General features: G+C 39.0%; 1 protein-coding gene across 2 annotated transcripts in view; it reads right to left on the reverse strand.

The window, feature by feature from the left end:
- LOC306857721 (thyroid hormone receptor alpha-like) overlaps nucleotides 1–22,724 on the reverse strand; it is a 161,853-nt gene that overhangs the window by 23,878 nt on the left and 115,251 nt on the right. For both annotated transcript variants that reach the window (XM_079397832.1, XM_079397833.1), the window contains one exon: nucleotides 9,392–9,640. In XM_079397832.1, coding sequence (XP_079253958.1) covers nucleotides 9,392–9,447 — 56 coding nt within the window. In that variant the 5' untranslated portion in view covers nucleotides 9,448–9,640. The remainder of the gene's footprint in view (nucleotides 1–9,391; nucleotides 9,641–22,724) is intronic.

The following is a 22,724-nucleotide window of genomic DNA, read 5'->3' on the forward strand; positions in this document are numbered from 1 at the left end:
ACATACTATAAAAAGAAACCTCAGAGGATTCTGCCAAGTCAGAAATGGATGGGAGGGTTAAATCAAATAAATAAATAAATAAATAACAGCCAAGTTAGCACTCGCTCTCTGCAGAAACATCAATTATTCCGGATCCAAATGGAAGAGCTACACAACTTTCCCATTAAAGGAACAGAGGACAACCGCTGTAACATCTGAGAGGACAGGTTGCAGTTTGCACAGTAATACTGTGATACGAGCCGGGACTGAGCTTCTATCTTTTTGCGCACGAAGCGACGAACAATCGGCTCATAATCGGTCCGATCTGATGATACTAAAACAGATTCTCATTAAATTCTCAGATGCAGCAGCATACATGATTCTGAAGTATCGGAAATCTGCACGCTGAGATAGAATCAGTCGACCGCTGCAGCACAGAAGATAAAGCCCCAAAAAAGACGTCCCCAGATAGGAACCTGAAGGTTTTGAAGTAGATTCCCCAAACCGTGAAGAGATTGGTATTACTACTACCAATTATACCAAAAATGTTATAATAATATAATATAATAATAAAAATAATCAATTAACAATATAACTAATATAAAAAAAATATATTAGGATTTACAATGCATTTATATAGATTGCACAGATTTCTAGCAAAAGTGGAAAAATGCATTCCATATAGAAATTTTATGCATCGATTTAGAAAAGTTAATCAAAAACAAAAATTCATACATTTCTCAAAATTTTCCAGGTTTAGATATCACAATTTCAAACATTTGCAATCTTTCCATGAACGTGGGAACCTTGTTAACACCGTTACGAGAGCAGCATGGCTAGACTTGTAGAGCGATACAGATAGGAGAAGCGTCTCACCTGATAACGCAGTGGGATTGGAGGATGTGCATGGTGATGACGAAACGCTCCGCTGTTCTGCAGGACTAGAACTCTTCACCACATCAACAGAGCGAGCTGTATAAACACAGTCTAACTGAATTCTCTTTGATGCCTCTCTTGCATAAGTGCTCTCTCTCTCTCTTGCTGTCGTTTGGCAGCCCTCCCTCTCTTTCCCCCCCTCTGCCCGCTGTCTCTCTAACTCTGAATTTCCCGACTGTTCTTTACTAATTTTTCGAAGAATCCTTCGTGAGAGATTGTCTCTTAATCCCTTCCGTGGTCTGTGATTGGGTGTTGTGATCTCTCTCGCGGGCGGTAATCCAGGGTTAAGAGTGAGAGACGGTGAGATTGGGTGAGCGGTGTGATAAAGCAGGAGAGATGGAGCCTGAGATATGCCAGCGCCCCTAAAAACATGCCAACTGGTTCTGTCACCTCCGGTTATTTTCACCTTTATTTACTCCGTAGCTCTGTGGAGTATTTATATCCAGTGAGGTTTCATTGATCCTCTACGACAAGGCAAAGCAGTGACAGTGGGTTAATTCAGGGGAATAATATAAATAAATAAAATGACGGAGGGAGTTTGGGGAAAAAAAGAACCATCACAACAAAACTCCACCCTCAATTTAGATGCACAGCGGTTCATTATTGTTCAAAATTTTGGGGTAAGATTTCAAACATATTTTTGTTTAACAGAAACCTCTTGTATGCACATCTAGGCTGGAAACAGTTCAAGTTAAAAGAACTGTTTTCTAATTTAACATTTTAAAATGTAATTTATTCTTGTGATGGCAAAGCCATTACTCCAGTCTTCAATGTCACATCTTCTAAAATGCTGATTTGGTGTTCAAGAAACATTTCTCATTATCATCAATGTTGTTGTGCTGTTTAATACATTGGTACTTTTCAGGATTTTTGATGAATAGAACGTTATAAATCTCTTTACTGTCACCTTTGATCCATTTAATGAACCCTTGCTGAAAAGAAGTATACAATTATATATATATAAAAAAAAAAATTACGGACACTTTTGTGTTTGTATATGTGTTTGTAAAGACATTTAAAAGACATAGCAGGTAAATCCAATTGTAAGGGGATTGAATTAATTATTCCCATAAAATGAAATCAAGGCTTTGCTTTTTAAGAATCAGTAGCGGAGCGCGGTGTGATTTGAGTGGCAGGAAGCTGAGAGTCTTAGGATCTGTCAAGTCGCATAGAGAAGTCTTATGCAAAGAGAAGTTTTGGAGTCACCCCACCTTGCGTTTCCTTCCTTCTAAATCCCTCATTGTGTGTTTGCAGTTTCCCTCTCTTTCTCCCTTGCTGTCTCTCTTCTCTCTGCCAGCTTTATTAGAGCTTATTTTAGACTCTGTCTAAATGTGATCTGGCAGCTCCCAGCTAATGTCAGAACAAAAGCCATGTGCACGCTCGCAAAGAGCAGAGAAGAAAAGAAGCTGATGAGATGCCGCTAAGTGACTGTAGCTGGAGGGATGGTGGCGCTGTTGTCTAAAGCTGTTCCTCCAATATGTGTCAATGTTTGTATTAGTGCCACACTGCACTTTGCACACACAATTTCTCAGTAGATGAGAACTGCTGGGTTAGTGTTGTGAGGTTTGTATGTTGGTGCCGGCACATCAGATTATGCTGTAGATGTTGTAGAACAGAACGTGTGAAGAACCTGGTAATAGAGACCTTAAATTTATGAAGCTACGAGAATATGTTTTGTGCGCAAAGAAAACAAAAATAGCGACGCTTGTTCATGACAGTACAACGCATTCGTGTGATGGTGTTGATGCATGAGCTGAGAACAATTGTGACATCACAATTCTCATAGTTTTAAATGCTGGGAACATTAAATTGAACAAACCAATCAGAGCATGAATAGAGTTTCATGGCTGAACCATTTAATAATTTCTCTTGCATGTTTTGCCAATCTTAAACTTAAAAGGTCTTGGTTATTTTAGATAAATCATTTCCCAAATATTTTGATGATTCGTAAATTACTAAAACGGAATTACAAAAACTAAAATTGCACAAGAAATAAAAACTACAACTAAACTGAAATTTAAATATATTGGAGAACAATAAATTGAAAAAGCAAACTCATGAACTCCCTCACAGGGTGAAGGCTTCAGTGCTCTGCATGCTACTAGTCTGTCTGATTAAGGTGGATTACACCTTTGCAACGGATAGACATTAGGCGGTTAGTAGAAGTGGCGAGGAAGCAGGAGAGCAATTAACGAAAGTAAGGGAAGAAGAAATCAGCTCAATTAAGATGAACGGAACAGTGTGATTGCTACTCATGCTCTTTGATTTAACCCAGAATGCTGTGCTCTGTGATCAGCTAATCTACTGACAGGTGGCCTCTGTGTTATTAAGATGAAGAGCTCTCGTTTAATCGCTTCTTGTGCGAGCATGCTGGGAATCTGACCCCACATTCCTGGGATCTTGACCATTATATGTGTGCGCACACACACACACACTGCCTCACACACCTAAACATGGGTCTTCAGCAAAGACAAAGTTGTGTTGGAGTCCTGATGTATAGCCACACGGCTCCTGTGTTCCCTATGATGCTTCTGTGTAATTAAATGCGCGAACTAAGAATTGCGTTGAAAACGCTTAAGCAGGCTGAAACCCTTTCACCTGCTCTCAAGCATCATTGATTTAATGATGAATAATCTAGAATAACATTTATAGACTAATTAGAGGATAATGCATTAAAGGGGTCATCGGATGCAAAATTCACTTTACAAGTTGTTTGTGTGTTGGAAGTGTGTGTACACATCCATCCTATAATGATAAAAATCCACCCAGTGGTTTTTTAAAATCCCCTCTCTCAAATCAGGCTGTTCTGATGTTCCTGTCAGAATGACGTAGTTCTGCGCAGACCGCTCCCACTACAGTTGATTGACAAGGCCGTCTTACCTTAGACTCGCCCTGAGTGAGCTGAGAGCTGTCTGCCATTGTGTCGACTCCAGTGCAGGGGAAGACAAGAATGTCTCTGATTAAGCGACTGAGGTGTTTTGTTGTTGGGTGTAATAATGAATATAGCAGTCGTCATTTACTCCCGACATCTGAGCCGCTGAAGACGCAGAGGATTAATGTTACTTTAGTTTTTGAAGGGAAAGCGCCGATCCCGATCTGCCTAAATACATCTATGTTCGCGTGAATCATTACTGATCCAGCTTCATCAATAGAAGACTTGAGTATAAGGGTTTTTTATGAATCTTTGCAAATCGCCTTTCCTAATAATGTGCTAGTTAGCCAGTTTCACGGCTGAAGTTTACAGTCTGCTAGTCACCCCACAGAAGAGAGGGGCGGGGTCAGCAGAGCTCATTAGCATTTAAAGCGACATGGACTAAAAACAGCTTGCTGAAAACAAAGCTGATTTTGACAGGGTAAAAAGGGTGTTTTTTACACAAAATTTTAACCGAAGTATGTTATACTTTTCATTAAGACCCTAAAGAATCATATCAACTTGTGGAGAATGGGCATCTGATGACCCCTTTAAGTGGGGTGTAAAGTGGTAAAAATTAAACTTCAAGACACATGCCTTCAGCTATACATCAGGATATATACACATAGGTCCATATAGTTTGTGCGACGCGGAAAATGTAAATGGAATCACGGCATCCAGTCATAAAAATGAAATTTACTGTAAATGGAATTGATGCAGAATGTCAAAGAATTTGCCAAATTTTGGATGAATAAATTAAAAGTAGATCAGTACACTTTAATAAAACGTGATATAGACTACTGTCTGTGAATATTAAGCCCCAAAAACTATTTAAATATGAATCCTGCGCAGATGTGCGGCTCCGTTTACTACACACATACTGAAGCACACGTAATGCTAGAGGTGTTTTCAGCCTCAACGGCAGACGCCACGGGAACGTGAGCTACACGATGCGCGCTTGACGTGACACGAGCTTCGCTGCTCATTTTCTGATTGGCTGTCTGTTGCCAAGCGTCCAGCAGCAACAAGCAAACACCGCTCCGTTTCACACTGAACAAATTTAGCGCCGCAATGCGGGGTTAACACCACAAATGCGGTGCTAACCCTGCTCCGGAGCAGGGTTTCATAACCCCGGGTAAAATGCGGTGCTAACACCGCTTTCAAATTGCCGGTGTGAAACGTGTCTTTACCCGGGGTTAAAAGCGGTGTTTAGAACGACGATAACCCGGGGTTAAGCGCATTGTGAAAAGCCTAAGAGAGAGAGAGAGAGAGAGAGAGAGAGTAGGGCTTTTCACACTTGAAATAGTTAACCCTGGGTCATCCTAAATCCTGGATAAATGGAATCCTGGGTTATCTGTAATCACGTTTCACACTGCTCATACTATACCTGGGGTTAACTGTTAACCCTGGGTATTCATTAACAGTCGTTTCACACTGTACATTCCTAAACCTCGGGTTAACGTTCTTATTTGCATATTTGCGGTGTCACTGTCACTGATTGGACGAACAGCGATTTAGTGCTGGAAATCCATTTATCCTTTGCTGAAACTTATGCGTCTTCATGAAGAGCGCGGGTCATGGTTGCTTAGCAATGGCAGACGCCACGGGAACGCGAGCTACACGATGCGCGCTTGACGTGACACGAGCTTCGCTGCTCATTTTCTGATTGGCTGTCTGTTGCCAAGCGTCCAGCAGCAACAAGCAAACACCGCTCCGTTTCACACTGAACAAACTTAGCGCCGCAATGCGGGGTTAACACCACAAATGCGGTGCTAACCCTGCTCCGGAGCAGGGTTTCATAACCCCGGGTAAAATGCGGTGCTAACACTGCTTTCAAATTGCCGGTGTGAAACGTGTCTTTACCCGGGGTTAAAAGCGGTGTTTAGAACGACGATAACCCGGGGTTAAGCGCAGTGTGAAAAGCCTAGCTGTGTATGTATGAATTACTACCTTTTTTCCGCGTTTCTCTATTAACAGTGAAGCTGTGGCTTTAATTCCTTTAGAAACAATGATGTTACCAGCTCCTCTTTGAGAAAGATAATGTAGCTCTTGAGCAATTTCTCGTTTGGCTCTGTTCGAAGGCGCATTTTTCTATCCTCCCTATCCTGAACTTCCCTGCTTGCTCTCTCGTATTGTCTTGTCCTTCTTAAGAGACTCTCGCTGCACTATTTACAAAACCAAAATTATGGATCTGATCAACTGGTCTCTTAACGCAATTGACACCATCTTCTCGACTAGAAGATCGGGATCTGGAGAACCGGAATGTCCTGCTGGGACGTTTGCTGCTGGCTACACGATGGACGCATGGGAGAGATGGCGGGTCGTGTGTCTGGCGGCTCTCTCCGTGGAGGACATTGAAGACATCTTCTTATTTGGAACCATGATAACTGGGTTTCTGCTGTTTGGATTAAGTGTTGCCCTAAACTATCGGAAAATTAAGGAGACGGGACTGGCTATCCAAAACCTCTCAAGGCTGCCCGTCATGATTGAGGCTGTTGGCAGAGCGGTCGGCTCTGAAACAGAGACGATTAACTGCAATATGGATTCGATCACGGCTAAGCTCTCGGCTTTGGAAAGGAAAATTGATGGACAAGGAGATCAGAATGGACAATGAGAATAGCTGTGAACCCAGAAGACAGCTGTTCGCCCAAAGTCAAAACAATCTTATCTCTTTCCGGCTTCCCAAAACAGAACGGCTTGGCAAGGACGCTCTGGTATCAACTCTCCTGTGAATACTGCAGGGAGACGCTCTTTCTTCCCTCCCCCATCAAACACCTTGTAAATTGTCGGGCGCTTGGGCTCTGGCCAAGGTCGTTTCCATGGCAATTGCTATGTCGCACCACAACCTGCGAACTGAGACAACTGGTTTGGAGTACTGGCACAACGGATTTCAAGGCATACGAACTCACACGAACTTACACATACACACACTCATACGCTCATATATACAGATTGTCATCCACCTCCCTACCCCCATCCCACGCCTTCGTCGCTTCATCCCGTCAGTTGATAACGGGTCTGTGTTCGCGCTGTAATGGCTGCAGGCCGGATGGCTATTTCGTCTGAATTGGATTACTATGCAAGTTATGTTCCTGTGTTGACTGTGCTCTATGCTGAGGTTTTTGTCTGTTCTCACACTGCACTCTCGTTCAGGAGCGTAGTGTGAGGACTATTTTTTTCTCTTCTCTTTCCTCATGTTGTGCTGTATTCTTCTTCTTTATTGCATTTCGTTGCCTTGTACCTACATGTGCAATGACAATAAATTGAATCCAATCCAATCCAATTAAGCTATTTTATTGATAAAATTGCAGGGCAGCGCTAAAAATATTTTATTTAAAAAAAATTTGTTTTATACTTTTCATTTTTTAAAATGTAGAGTGCGTTAATTTGCGCAATGATAACCTACCAGCAATGTTAAGATGATTTTTGAATATATTCATATAAGTACATTACAATATAAATTTATTAGAATGAGTACATTATTATTTATGGGCTTAAAAACAAGATGTTTCCCCTAGGTTTATGGCTTTGGGGGGGCAGGGGGAGTGTTCCGTTTTTTTCCGGCATAAAAACATTAATTGATCTTTTAATTAATGAAAATTAAACAAATCTTATTTTTTTGGAAAGTAAAGTGGATTTAGTATTATAATAAAAACACTGAAGACATATTTTATGATTATTTCTTAAAAATAAGATTTTAATCCTTTTAGTAGGCTATTACGTACATTCTACTGAACAATAGGAATATATTTTTGCCGCAAAGTCTACAATTGAAACCCGAACTTTTATTTTGACGGGATGCCGTGAATACCTTTACATTTCGGTGTGTATATGATATGAGGATAGTTTTACTCAAATGAAATGGTCAAATGCTCATGAAGTGACTCTCAAAGCAGTTCTGGAGATGTTGTTCTGTATTTATGTCCTCACTTAGTGAGGCGGCAGATGTTAATATCACCGCAAGCCTCACGCGCGCTTCTGTATGAGTATCAAACAAAACCGCGCGTCTGCGCCTTACATTAACACAGAGACAGGCAGAAGTCATATTTAAATAGTCGTTTTGCGGCTTAATATTTACAAATACTAGTACTAGTGGGAGTGGGCTCACTTGTGTATGCGTGTGGGGCGGAACTCCGCTGTGCGCATACAGAGAGCGCAAATGTAATGTAATTTTAGAGACAGAAATAACATGCCGTCGTGTAAATAAGACAAATTACGTAAGGCTATTTAGTTTGTTTAATAAAAGAACAAGGTATAGACCTCTTCTATAGGAAAGGTAACTTTAAATGACTTCTGTTGTGATCTGGCACTATAGAAAAAATAAAATTAAATAAAATGAACTCGACCTTCAAGGGGGGGCGGGCCACCCCCCTAAGATAATGGCAGAGGAAACACTGCAAACAATCAGAATATTGCACCTGGTGGGGAGTGCCCAATGCAAACATGAAACATATGCCATTACTTATATTGTATTGTGGTACAGTTATGGAGGCCATTCATAACGCAGAGGTCAACTGCTTGCTCAGCCAATAGTTAGCAATGGCCCCATAGTATGCAGTGTTTAATAAACAGCTGTTTTACTAAATTCTGCTGAGGTGAAATTCAGTGCAGTCCTGTATCGTGATACGTATCGTATTGTGGCCTCTGTATCGGGATATCGTGACTTTGTTGGTGATACACAACCCTAATATTAATATGTACTATTCTACTAGTACTAATATTTTTGAAGTAGTGCTGTAAACAGAAAAACCTAAAGCTACAGATTAGATGACCTCACTGCCTAGTCAACTAGTTGACCAATGTGACACAGTAACAACACACCTATCATCACCAACTCATTAGGTATCTGTGGTCAGTGAAGCAGAAAAGCAACAATAGATGTGCTAAATAAAGAAATCGCTCAAGGACAGATCACACATTAGGAATTTCACACACATACACTGAGGTGGGAGACTTGTTGTGTTTTGCGAACTGGCAGAAACACAGCTATTGGCTTTAAAACAAATGTTTTTAGAACGCGAGGGGGCAGTCTGTGCTGTCCTGTTAAATCAAAAGCCTACACGGCAGCGTGTACACGTGTGTGTGTCTGTTTGCGTGTAAGATTTGAGAGTGTGCTGACTTTGAACAGTAACAAGCATTCTCTAAGGCTTTTGTGAACTTTCCTGTTGGCTCCAGACCTTATATTAAATGTGTTTAGAGTAGATGCTGAGGTAAAGGCTAGTCTCTTAGCGTCTGCCTTCAGACTCTAAAGCACGGCATAGAGCCAGCACCACACTCACTGCGAGATGTACACACACACAAATGGAGCCAGTTACTGGGAAAACTGAATTATGTAGGAGACTGTGTGCATTGACCAGAAAATTTGAGTTTCCCGAAGCGTCTCTATGTTAAATCAAATTTGATAAACACACACACACACACACACACACACACAGAAGGAAGGAGCACGGGCAACTTTACACCAAGACATACTGTACAAACTCAACTTATGAGCATTAAGACTAACGTCGTAGCTTCATTAATGAGTCTGGACTCTCTTGTAAGATCAGTTCTTAACAGGCTCACCGTTTCTCTTCTCCCTCTGATTGGTTTGGGTCTTGCTCCTTGGGCATGTGTTCCATTCACCTTATTTCCATCCAGCAGCCAATCGTGTGAGACTGAGGCGGGCCCCACCTTCGAATGCACGCCTGTCATTCGCGGGTTGTGATGAGTCAGACAGTCATCGGACGGCTCTGCGGAGCGACGCTCGCAAGCAAGCCCACCTCACTCTCCAACTCAGATGGCCAGTGATAATGCAGTAATACGTGATGAGGTCTGTGAAAAAAAAGAGAGAATCAAAATTAGCATGTGCACTAATCAATGCAGAATGCAGCAAGACCATACGGTGATGAAAAATAAAAAAACAAAATCAAACAGTAAGTGTTCGTTCACAAAACTTCCTGGGGAAATGCAAAACTTTTGTGAATGAATGCAAACTTTCTCAGGGCAGTGCAAAACGTTTGTAAGTAAACAAAAATGTTCTCTGGGAGGCAAAAGCTATGAGATAATTGTTCCTCCGATCCCATTTTTTATGAATGCTTAATACAAACTATACACCTACTTACTTATTATTGATAAATGTTATGGTTATTTTTAATTCACATATTTTATTTGTTTTGATCTTCATAGCATTTTTACCACCAAGGTCACTAAAATTGAGAGTAATAAAATAAAAATAAAATTAATCTTATAATCTTATAAGTATTAACTCCTCCAATCTCATTTTTATGGGGTCAAAGCAAACTATAAGCTTGCTTATTATTTGATTGATTGATTGATTTATGTTTATTTATAATTTAGATATTTTATTAGTTTTGATCTTTATAGCTTTTTCACCACTAAGGCTGCACAATACATACTATAAACTTGTTTTAAAATTTATTTATTTATTAATTTATTTATAGTTGATAGATTTTATGTTTATTTATAACGTATATATTTTATTTGCTTTCATCTTCATACCATTTTCACCAATAAGGTCACTAAAATTAAGAGTTTAAAAATCAAATCTTATATCACTGAAATAAATAAATAAATAAATACTCCATTACAATAACTCTGGTCTACGTTCTACTCTGAAACTGAGTGTCAGATGTGTGTGCATCCCTCCTCTTTTAGCCGTCTATACCATGTGACTTGCTTCCCATGAGCTCTCCAGAGCATCACCGGCTCACTGGAGACAGTGAGCACACTTTCCAGAAAATAACTCCGATTAGGAGGGCCGTAATCCCATCTCTCCCTTTACCACATACTGTGCAAACCCAGGAGCTCACGTGCACCACTAGGCTGCTCTTTCACTTCTTTGGCAGAAATAATGTGTCTTAAAACCTGTGTAAATCACAAGGCCTCGATTGTCTCGATAATCTGGATTAGGTGGTAGGATATTGAGAAAAGCAACGATTGTGGTTGCATAGGCTACGGATTCTGACGAGCTGGACCATTTCAAGGGCCATTTGATGTAGACATGTCATCGCTTACAGTATTTCAACTGTGCATTTACACTGAATTGTGTATGCAGACTGTACTGGAACTGACACACAAGTCTAAACATAACAGATGAGATTAGACAAAGGCAGTCAACATGTACAAGCAAATTAGGGATTTGGCAACACAACAACTTTTGTTGTCACAGGTCAATAAAGTCAGACTAAGAGTCCAAAAAAAGCCACTGATCCAGGATTATTTTTATACTAACTATTTTCACTGTTATATTATCACAAATAATACAGATATTCAGTAGTTTCGATTTTTTGTGTGTGCATCTAAGCGAGGGCAGAGAGTGAGCAGCTGCAGGAAAACTGCAAGTCCTGAATTGTGCTTAACATGAGACATGCTTTATATTAAGATAGATTTTATCTCAGCTTGCCCTGTCAGGTGCTCTGACAGATACGTATGCTAACAGATACGGTATGCTGTTTGAGACGTGTTTTAGTCATTTCATTATTTAACTTAAGTTTCACAGGTATATTCTCACCTCTAAATGAAAGAAAGTCACATGAGTATTTCCATTATGCATGAAGGCTTGTCCAGACAACAAGCAACTCTATGCTAAACTTCCCAGACTTCACGTCAAACAAGAAGGGAGAAGAAAGGGAGCACAACAATTCTGTCTAAAATATACATTTTATATACTTTTCACTAAAACGTTTGTTGTTAGTTGTTATATGTAGATTTAAAAAATCTAAATCTGGCACAAGCAATTGTATGAGAGCAGTAACTGTAAAGGAATAGTTTAATATAATTATTATATTTAGACGAGTGAAAATGTGTTCCTCCGAGTGAACATTTAGTCTAAGCTTTTGTTTTTATTTTCATTTTGAGTGATTTTAATGTCTGCTTATTTTGCTCATAAATGCACAGCCAAGACTACACAAATAAATTTTCGCTTTAAAAAAATCTTCAGTTTTTATTGTTTGGGGGACAACATTGGATTGCAGCCCTAGTTTAATAATTTGGAAATTATCCATACTTAAAAGATCAGTTAAGCAGCAAAACCATTTAAACTGCATAGAATGCTATGAACATGTTGCATCTAAAAGTGGAAGTACTGCACATTCAGCCCAGACTGCAAAAAATACCGATATGTATATTGTAATTTGCCATCAGCCTAAAAATACTGAGAAATTATTTTTGGCCCGTATTGCTCAGCCCTAATTCTTTCTACAAGTTTTCTAGCCTCATCTACAAAGGCGCTTTCAAAGAAAACTGATATCTCGAGGCAAATTCACAAAGCGATCTGCTGACAGATGTGCATGGGTAAGTGTATATCGATGTTTCTTTTGTATCTATTATGCTCACAGTTACTAAGCGCACTCCACAAACACAAAGCGACGTGGAACATGCCGTACGGCTCTCTGAATCCATCTATGAATGGGTGGCTCTAGACCAAAGAGGGGAATTAGATTGTTTTTTGTGTGAAGCGAAAGAAAAAGATCTGGCGGCTTAAGCTCAAAGCTTCAGAAAGCACGATCACAGAGCCGACTGCTGCAGGACTCCATGATACTCGTGTACTGATACGGCGGGGATATCCATGCATATCACTGAATCCGAACAGCCCATATTCTGACTGCGGAGGTGCTTGGTGATTCAAGCGCATGGCTAGTATGTGACGCAAGCCTTTGACAATGAAGTCAAGAGGACATTTGTTCTGCATTAGTTAATGCTCAGCTGGCCTATCATCTTTCATCGGACTTGCCTGTTCGCATATTCGCTGGCCTAACAGGCCTTTTCATCTGCTTGTCTGGCTGATGTGTGTTCAAGTGTGTTCCCGTCAATTGTGTGTAGAGTTAAGTGTGTGTGTGCGTAAATGTTTTTAAAAGGCACAAAACATTGGTGACGCTTGGCGGGACTACTGCAACTAATCACAATAATTAGTCTCCAATGATTAACAAAGGATTCGAGAGGATTATGCGTTATGATGACAGAGTAGCTCATGACAAAGTACTTTAAATGGTGACGTTGCGTCCTGATTGGTGGGCGGCCCTTGAAGGGATTGTTCAACTATAATTGAAAGTTCTGTATAAATTTTTTAACCCTCATTTCATTACCTTTATGAACTTTTTTATTGTTGTATTATTCTTCTTAACAGCTTTCACTTGCTGTAGTGTACGGTGGCCCAGTAGTGCACAACACAACGAAATCTCCACAACGCAACGGAACAAAATTAGCAAAACACAATGGAAACAAGCTGCAAAATAGCAAAATTAGCACAACGCAAACGAAACAGGCCACAATACAATGAAATTTCCATAACACAACAGAAACAAGCCGCAACACAGCGAAATTTCCACAATAAAACAAAACAAGCCGAAACACAAAAAAAAAAAAACAAGGCAAGACATTCTGGATTCAGACTGCAATGAAATTACAGACACAGACTAGCCCCTGCACATTTTTTAATTACCTTACATCTCCTATGAGAAACAATTACTGTCTAAACAGGGCTTAGGGAAAAGAGCAGCCTAAACACTCTTCTAAATATCTTCTTTTGTGTTCTGTGAAAGAAAGAAAGTCACAAGGTTATCAAAAACCATGAGGAAGAATCACTGAATTTTGGGTCAACTACAAAGCCCTTTAAGCACCCTTTAAGTATAAAATGTACACAGACAATCTTGTGGCTGCCCAGGCCTGTATACTGTAGGAGGTCTACCTCTCTCTCCTGTTCAGTCAAGGTCAAAGTCATAAAGCCGCATACAATCAAACATACGGGATCTATAAATGTAGCTTTACAAGGCAGGGTTCCTGTTAAACATGCAACTGAGCGAGAACAAGGACAGGAAGGATACCAGGAGAAAGAGAAAGAGAGAAAGAACACAGCAGATTAAGTTTAATTCAGCATAGGGCCATAAACGGGTAAAAAAAAAAGAAGGGTGGTGTTTGTTAATGATGACTGTTTGTTTTAGTGTGTGTGTGTGTGTGTGTGTGTGAGACTGTTGTAAAAAGTGCAAAGGGAGCCAAAAATGCACAAAGGCCACATAAATTTTAAAGTGGAGCATTGCAGGTATCTTTGACACTGCACCTGTGTACGTGTGGGAGTGGGTATGCTGTGTGTGTGAAGGGCTAATGCTTGACATATATGTTGACACAGTGCATACATTGGATATAAAAACTGCAGCAGGTGCAGCTGAGTAAGGTTTTCGGCCTCATTTTTCTTGCTGTAAGTTTGTCACTGTTTTCTGCATTCTAAAATGCGGCACTAAAACTTTTTTAATTGGCAAGAAGAAAGTGGACTCTGTTTCTCTCTTCCAGTTTTTCTACTTTCTTCTTGCCCTTAATCCAGTGCTTTAAATGCTGGTTTGAAAGCAGCATGAAAAAGAATAATTAGATTAGGTATGCTACAGAGCAAAACGGCCTCTGTTGAGTAGCCTCTCTCTCATTCATTCTCTCTTTTTTACAATTACAATTATATTTATATAAACATTTTTTACAACACAAGCGCAGTACAATGAAATTTCACAATAAGTTATAAGATGGTTAAAAGATTTTTAATCTATTGGGATTTGACAGGTTGGCCGCTATACTTATGAACAGCTAATGACAGAGCACTGATGATATAGGAGATAAAGATTCCGGACTGTGATTTGATATGATCTCAGTGAAGGCCATGTTGAATTCCAATTAGAGCGCTCCATCCTTTAATGAATGTTTCACACAGAAGCCAAGGCAAGAAGAGATCCTTATATAACCAATCAAATTCACCGCCTTTGAAAAAGAATACTTTGTATGTCAAAGAGATTGAAAAATGCTACTTTGCTTGATTGCAGATCTGAGCCTAACTAAAAGACCTAATGCACAAATCACACATATGCTTGCTGAATAGCACCTTCACATTAAAATAAAACTGAAGAAACACCTTCCTGGTGACTGTGTTCCTGAAATACAATTCTAACTGAGCACAGCCTCTAAAATCAGACATGGCAGGTTTAGCTTATAACCAGGTGTTGAGACCCATTGCTTTTATCTGGGTGGTTAAATGCAAGAAATATCTAGTCACATATGTGTTTTCTTTTTAAGGGGAAGAGAAAAAAAAAAAAAAAACTTTAGGTACTCTAGATAAACATACACTAGTCAAATACTAGTACAAAAAAACTAATATATAAAAAAAAAATACTCACCAAAGCCACTTTTTTGTTTCATTTTGTGCTTGGCGAGTGCTAATATTGGACCCTGCTTCACTTGTCCTCCTTCCCAGCGATTGCTGTTTACATTAGGTAAAGTGGGCTGATAAAGCTGTGTGATTGATGGCTGGTTAAACTGCCTCTGTAAATCACCACATGCCTGATTACTGTCTCTCGGTAGTTGACCTTTTAGTAGCTGTTACTACTACGTGTCAGGTTTACAAAGAGTGGATGAGAAATGGTTTAGAAAAGGACAGAAGAGAGTTGAAAGACAAGAGTGGTCAACCAGTATAGATAGTAAATGACACATTCACAAAATTTATACAATTATACACAAAATACATATACATATGCATATATATATTCCCCAAGGATCATGTAACACTGAAAACCGGATCCATACAGAACAGCCATGATAAAGGAGCCATACAGATTACAGTAAACAATAAAATAGAAAACAGTTACCGGTATCTAAAATGGCAAAAATATATGCAATTTAGTATTTATATATATCTTTAGTATTAAATAATGTGTAAATATTAAATGTAAAGATACCGTATAGATATATTCTAATATAGGTCACAAAATGTGCAATCTGAAAAACAAACTAGTCAATAATTTCAAAAAGTCAAACGTGAGTCAATCCATCAGGTAGGTAAGATATATAACCATATACTATTGTTCATCTGAACCTGTAGAATATGTCATGACGGACAGGGTGGGAGCTTCTTTTGGCAGATGCAGCCACTTCTATCCAACACTTTGCTTTTACAACATTAAATCACCCTAGACATTTATTGCGTTTGAATAATCGCCATCTTATCTGAGGGGAAATTTAGCTTGTGTCTGTTTAGCATCTTCTCTAGCTCAAGAATAAGGAAAACTAATGAGGTGGATCTGTTCAAATGCAAGACGGAGATGACGCAGCGAGACGACGGTTATCTTGCGTAAGGTCAGTCTGACTAAGTCACTTCCCTTAGGCACAAACGAATGTTTAAGGGAAACAAAAAGGGGAAAGGAAGGGCATTGTGGGAAACTGACCCAGCCTCCCCAACACACACAAACACTGCCCTTCAAAGAGCGCACGGCCTCCTCCCTCATTCCACCATGCCTTTGGCAAAGATGCATCAAGACACTGCCAAGAATGTGACTGTATCTGAAAAACAAATTAGAGGCTTTTTCCTTCCTGATTTCGCTGTTTCTAAGGTGGATCAATCAAAAAAAAAAAAAACTTTGATGTTCTCGAAAGGTGGTTAAAAAGAAGATTCTGCGAATTGAGCTCTCTGTGGGTTTGCTAGCTTTGTGCATAGCTAAATCATGCTCCATTAATCTTTCACAAGGCCAGTCAGTCAGACACAAAAAAACTGAGATTTACTTTAAGATGGATGCTTCAGCATTTATTTTTTATTACGGTATACCAATAGGGATTGCTTGAGCCTAGCAACTTATCAAGTGAACCCACTGCAGTCAGATGCATGTTCAGTGTCAAGGAGGAGGCTATGAACTTCCCCTCAGATCATGGCAGATGGCGCACTGCTCTTTCTCTGGCGCAATAAAGTCAAATGGACCGAACGCACAGCTTTCCATCTAACGACCCACTTTTTAGGGCTGTCAAAGTTAAACACATGCGATTGATTACATATATTTAAAATGCTTTTTCAATTTGACATTGTAAGTGTTTCATTCTGTGTGATTTAAATAAATAAATAATGGGAATATTCAGAGCTGATTAAATGTAATTGGAGCCACATTGGGTGTCTTGTACATATACATACATACAAGTTATTGTGAAATATAAACAATGCTAATATCTGTCATTATTTAACAAGTTGTTCCAAACCTGAAAGACAGTTTCATTTATAGAACACAAAAGGTGTTTTTTCCCCCCATTCTGGCCACTTTTTCAATGCAATGAAAATGAACGAGGGCTCCACTGAGGCCCCAAAAACATCACAAATGTGATTATGGTGTCATTATGATGTCATTATTGACTGAAAATCGGCCCTAACTCTCTTTGGAATGTTCATTATACGCAAGATTCAAATCGTGACTTTTTTGATCTAGCTCACAAACTGATCCAAATAATGAAGTCAGACTGATGGAGTTCTTGAGGTTTCAGTGAATCAATTATCTTTAAAAATAATCTTTAAAAAATTGGAATGTAGCTCATAAATCAAATGGATTAGTTTTATGGTGCTTTTATACTTTCTTAGAGTCATACAAAATACAGTATAGTAGTTGACAAGAGTAGTATGTCCAAACGAAAGTAAAATAAAATTAAAAAATAATTAATTAATTAATTAACCTCATACAGGTTTCAAGGTGAGTAAAAGAAGACAAATTTTGGGTTAACTATACCTTTAATTCAAATTGAGGTACATTACGGGTTCATAAAGTGTAAGGATTATTTTATTATGGTAAAAATACAGCTTTGAATTTCCTTTTTTTACATTTCTTTTTGTATAAGTGCGATGAGTGATGAGCACTGATGCATACGTTTACACTACAAGAGTCTTTCACACTTAGTTAGTTTCTTAGTTTTCTTTCCTTAAAAGGAACTACGTGCATCAAATATCATTACATTAAAGGTCTTGCACACTGAGTCCTAAATTATGGACCGAAATTTTCGCACATTAAAAATAAATACGACATGTTTTGTCAAATCACGTTTAACTGCCTCCGAAACGTTTGTTCAAAATAAAAAAAACTTGGACCAGGTTCGATTTTCTGCATTTTCACATCCGTAGCAAGCATTTTGATAGGAAAGTATGACGAATATTAAAAAATGCATATGAAAATTTCCGACTCCGTGTGCAAGGACCTTTACTCTTTCCCCGCCAGCGTTTTTGAAAAAAAGTTTCTAGCCACTGCCAGCATTTTTGAGGATTTTCACTAAAATTTCATGGCCTCTAGAATATTTTGTGGTATGAATATCTGAACATGCAATACACCAAAATAAAGAACAGACCCTCTACTTTTAAACAAACAAACAAAATCCATTTTATTCTAGCTTCAAGCATTATTTTTTATCAACACTTGAATACAGGTAGGTTTCATTAAAAAAAAGCAACATTTTGAGCAAAAAGCTGAGAAAAATCTAATTTTTATCAAATACAACATCTGTATCATATTCAGTATTATTATCAAAGTAAGGATGCAGTAGATCACTTCCGTTAGCTCTCCTAAAGCTTGCACAGTCCTTTACCATTTCCCGGATCACCATTTCATTCTGTGACATTTGGCAGCTTTCATTTATATGCTGTTTATTGCTGATGATCGCATTATTTTCCATATGCATATGCATACATAGGAGATCGCTCGTTTCTGCGTCTTCCTCACTTGTGTTTTTGATCGGCACATTCTAGACTCATTCAGGAGGTGTGTAATAGCGCCACCGAGTGTATGATGCGTGAACGCGGAAAGCCAGAAAATTCTGTGTTTGGCGGGGAAAGAGTTAATTGTGATTGAATACTTGACTCAACTGACAGCCCTACTGCTTACACATATAATTAGCATGACTAAGTAGGAGATACTCAAACGTAGAGAGAGAGAGGTTGAAACGGAATGAAGCCAGAGGTCAGGGAGACAAGTGGGGTCAAAGGTCACCACTGTGTTTGGACAGGAGCCCAGTTAAAGATCTATCTCCTTTCCTCCTTACCTGTTTATGTGTACTTCATATACATCAGCAGGATCTGTGCGTGGGGCAGCGGTACAGAACTGAGATACCACGTGATAAAACTGCCGTCGGTGGAGCATGAGATATCTGACAGAGCCTGAATGCTCCAGCAAACTTCCGAGCAAACACAGCAAGTGTGGTTTGGCAGTCAATCAAATAAACAGGTATAGTATTTTTATGAATGGAGCAGAAGTCAAGCCAAATGGAAACAAAGGGAATTCCAATGCGTGTGTGTTAAAGCAGATTGAGAGGTGCGGTATCTTGGCCAAAAGGCTTCAATCTGCACATGCGCTGCCAGAGCATTCACTGGTCTGAGCAATCTCAGCTGCAGGTTTGCCTATCACAAGCTCTCTTCCACACTCTATTTCTTTCCCTCACACTTTCTCAGAAGCTGGACACATACACAACAGCAGAGCAGGAAAAAAACAAACATGACAGCAAGTCTCACTGACTTCAAACTCCCCTTGGGCTGTTTGTGTAAAGAAACCATTCACCTAAAAATTAAAATTCTGTCCACGCTCACCCTCGTGTTGTTTCAACCCCGTATTACTTTCTTTCCTCCAGCATTTAATGTTCGAGGTGCCCTTTTCCTTTTTTCATACAACTCATTTTGGTTTGGAATGTAGTGCTCACCCCAAAATGAAAATTACCCCATGATTTACTCACCCTCAAGCCATCCTTGTTGTATATGACTTTCTTCTTTCAGACGAATACAATCTGAGTTATTTTTAATAAGCTCTATAACCGTAATCTCTAGGTTCCGCTAAACTTGAGCGTTCATGAGAGAGTGGCGTTCCAGCGAATCATCCAGGACCTATGCGTAGCATAATCTCCGGTGAGAAGTGACGAACGCAAAAGTGCAAAGAAGAGAGCGAAAACAAAACACCAGTCACGAATTAGAAGTAAACATGCATATGACAGTTAGCGGAAGCTAGAGATTACGGTTTATAAAGTTTTAAATATGGTTATTATTCTTATACAAATGCATTGATTCGGGAGGCCTTTATTCACCCCTCGGGTGCTAATTTTAATTTTTGGGGGAACTATCCCTTTAACAGAGATTTCTGCACTTCACATTAGCTAGTGAATTAGATTTGATTTGCTACTGAATCATTCAGACCAATTTGTGAACAATTTGAGCAATTTATACCAACAGACATTTAGTTTTAATAAACTTAAGAGCAATATTTTGTCAAATCATTTTAGAGTAGAGCAACTAGAAAAATATTTATTCCCTATATAATTGACATTCAAGCAAAGGAAAAATGTATTAAAAAATAAAAGTTCAGTCATTTACTCACCCTCTTTCTTCTGTGGAACTGATATACTAGTTTTAATCGTTTTGCATGGTATGGACGTAGTGTTAATTTTGTCAGCTATTTTCAATTTTAGTCTTAGTCCCGTGTTAAATGTCCTTGTTAGTTTTTATCATATTTGGACAATCTTATCCTATTTACTTTTAGTCAAGTTTTAGTCGACTAAAAGTCTCAACATTTTACTTTAGTTTTAGTCAAAGAAAATCTAAAGTATTTTAGTCTAATTTTAGTCAATGAAAACTTGACATTTTAGCAATAAGATTACTATTAATTAACCGTACAACAGTATTAATTTTGGCAGCCATTTTTTAATTTAGTCTTAGTCAAATGTACATTTTAGTTATCATATTTAACCTTGTCCTGTTTTTGTTTAGTCAAGTTTAAGTCAATGAAATGTATGAGCATTTTAGTAAGGTTTTAGTCAAGTCTTAGTCACATTTTCATCATGCTGTATAATGGTTAAACTGATAAAAATAATTTTTGCTCAAATTTATAATTGTAATGATTGTTGTAATTTCAAAAAATTTACTTTTGCATTTCAGGTTTCATTGCACTTTCACCAGTAAGCACAAATCAATTGAATGTGGACTCATGGTGTATTTTACCTCATCTAGTGTACTTATTTATTATAGGCTTTTTATTATATAAAATAATACCAAAGACTTATGCAATCTCTATGTCTACATTAACGAAAACTGCTAAAACAAAAGAAAAATATTATAACAGTGATCTTCCAAGAGATTCCACTATCATTCCAAATTGCAATAGCCTATTTATCTATTAAAACAATAGCGGTTGAGTAAGTGCATTTATACAGCAACCACAATCGCAAACAATATAGTCGAGATCTCATGACAGAACACAGACCGGCTGAGTGACGCTTTCGTTTTGATCGCTAAACTCCAGCTTGTTTGTCTGTGTTTTCTGATCATCAGCGGCGGCACTTCCGCAATGAGGAGCGAGCATGTGCACATGGTTGCCAGATTGCTTAAAATAACCAAACCACCAGGCAGGAAATGTATCCTTGTAACAGCAAAGCTCTGATTCGGGAATTTGAACTCTTGATATCTAGCAACCGCACTCATGAAATCTCGCTTAATAAAGGTGTGTAGAGAAGTCTGCAATAACATGTTGTCTCCTCTTTTTGATGAAAATAAAGAGGTATTTGTTAGTTTTTTTTTTATTTTTTTTATGCATTTTAGTCTCATCTTCTTACGTCAACGAAATTGCATGTTGATATAGTCATAGTTATTGTTTATTGAACTTATTGTCGTCTCGTCTTCGTCTCGTCTTAGTCATGGGAAAAAAGCTTGTCAACGAACATTTTTCGTCATAGTCTTTGTTGAAGAAATTAACACTATATGGATGGGAAAAAAACAATTTTTTTCTACGACTCTGTTTCACCATGCATGTGAAATGACATCACATACCACTACATCAGATGCGCTTTCAAGTTGCAAAGTCATGCAAGATGCAACTGCGTTAAAGGCAATCTGAGGAACTTCTATCATTTCTTATGGCTCTACCACACAGCACGCCTGTCGCTTTGAGAGAAAACTGATGTGTTTATTACTGGCAGCGGCATTTGTGTCCTGTATGTTCTCATAAAATACAGAACAACATGTCCAGTTGTTGCTGTGCACACACACACACACACAGTATAAAGCCAAGCATCAGCATGGCATAACGCACACCAGCTGTCGGCCAAATGCATAAACACCAGAGCAAATAAAACCAGAGAAATAAATAAGGTCACATTTATAAAAAAGAAAAAATACACACTGTAGACCAGCATGCAGATTGTGGCGTGAACAGCCTGTAAATCCTTCTAGTGAGGCGACCCACCCCTTGAAGCAGCCACACGCTGCTCTCCTCCTGAATCACGCCCCTACATCACCTCATTCTCCCCACCTACACCACCTCACTTGTCACCTCCACCCATCACCTCCTCATCTCAGTCACCTCCGTAATGAGCTATAAATGTAGGGCGCTGTGGCATACGGAGGGCCGAGGGAGCCTGCACGCACTCCTGAGACTAAAGGTGCTGGCGGGTGGGTGAGCAGGGGCCCTCTCCCGGATGTTGTGCAGCCTTGAAAGCCGAGAAGGTGGCGGCGCTCACCATGATGATGGCGCCTGTGGGAGAGGGGTGATTTTTTTGGCCCAGTGCCGGAGTCAAGACCCATCCTCCCACGCTTGTGTGGTCCTGGATCGTATTAGCACCCCTAGTACACTTACATATTGTACCTTCAAAATCCATAATACACATAATATAGAAGCTGGGTGGAAATTCCCATAACGTTGCCTCAAACATGCACATGCTTGATGCATTCCACATCTCGAGGAAAAAACAACCTCTCACCCCATCAAAAAGTAGGGCACAGTCACACATGTTGCAGCATATGCTCCTCTCTGGACTGTTTGGTTCTGTTTTATGTACAGAATAAAGTAGTTGGTTCAGTTTGTTATACGAGTTATAATAATAATAATAATAATAACTTTATTTTTATATAGCGCCTTTAAACAGTTTCTCAAAGCGCTTCACATAATAAAACGAAACAAATAAAAGTACAACACACAAAAGACAACTAATTAAAAACAGACTAAGATATCATTTAAAATCAAAACAGTCAAGAAAAAGCTAACCTAAAAAAATGAGTTTTTAAATAAGACTTAAAAATGCTTAAATTCTGAGCATCTCTAATTTGTAGAGGGAGTACATTCCAAAGCCTGGGAGCATAGGAAGAAAAAGC

Source organism: Barbus barbus (genome assembly GCF_936440315.1).
Source record: "Barbus barbus genome assembly, chromosome: 38".
NCBI lineage: Eukaryota > Metazoa > Chordata > Actinopteri > Cypriniformes > Cyprinidae > Barbus > Barbus barbus.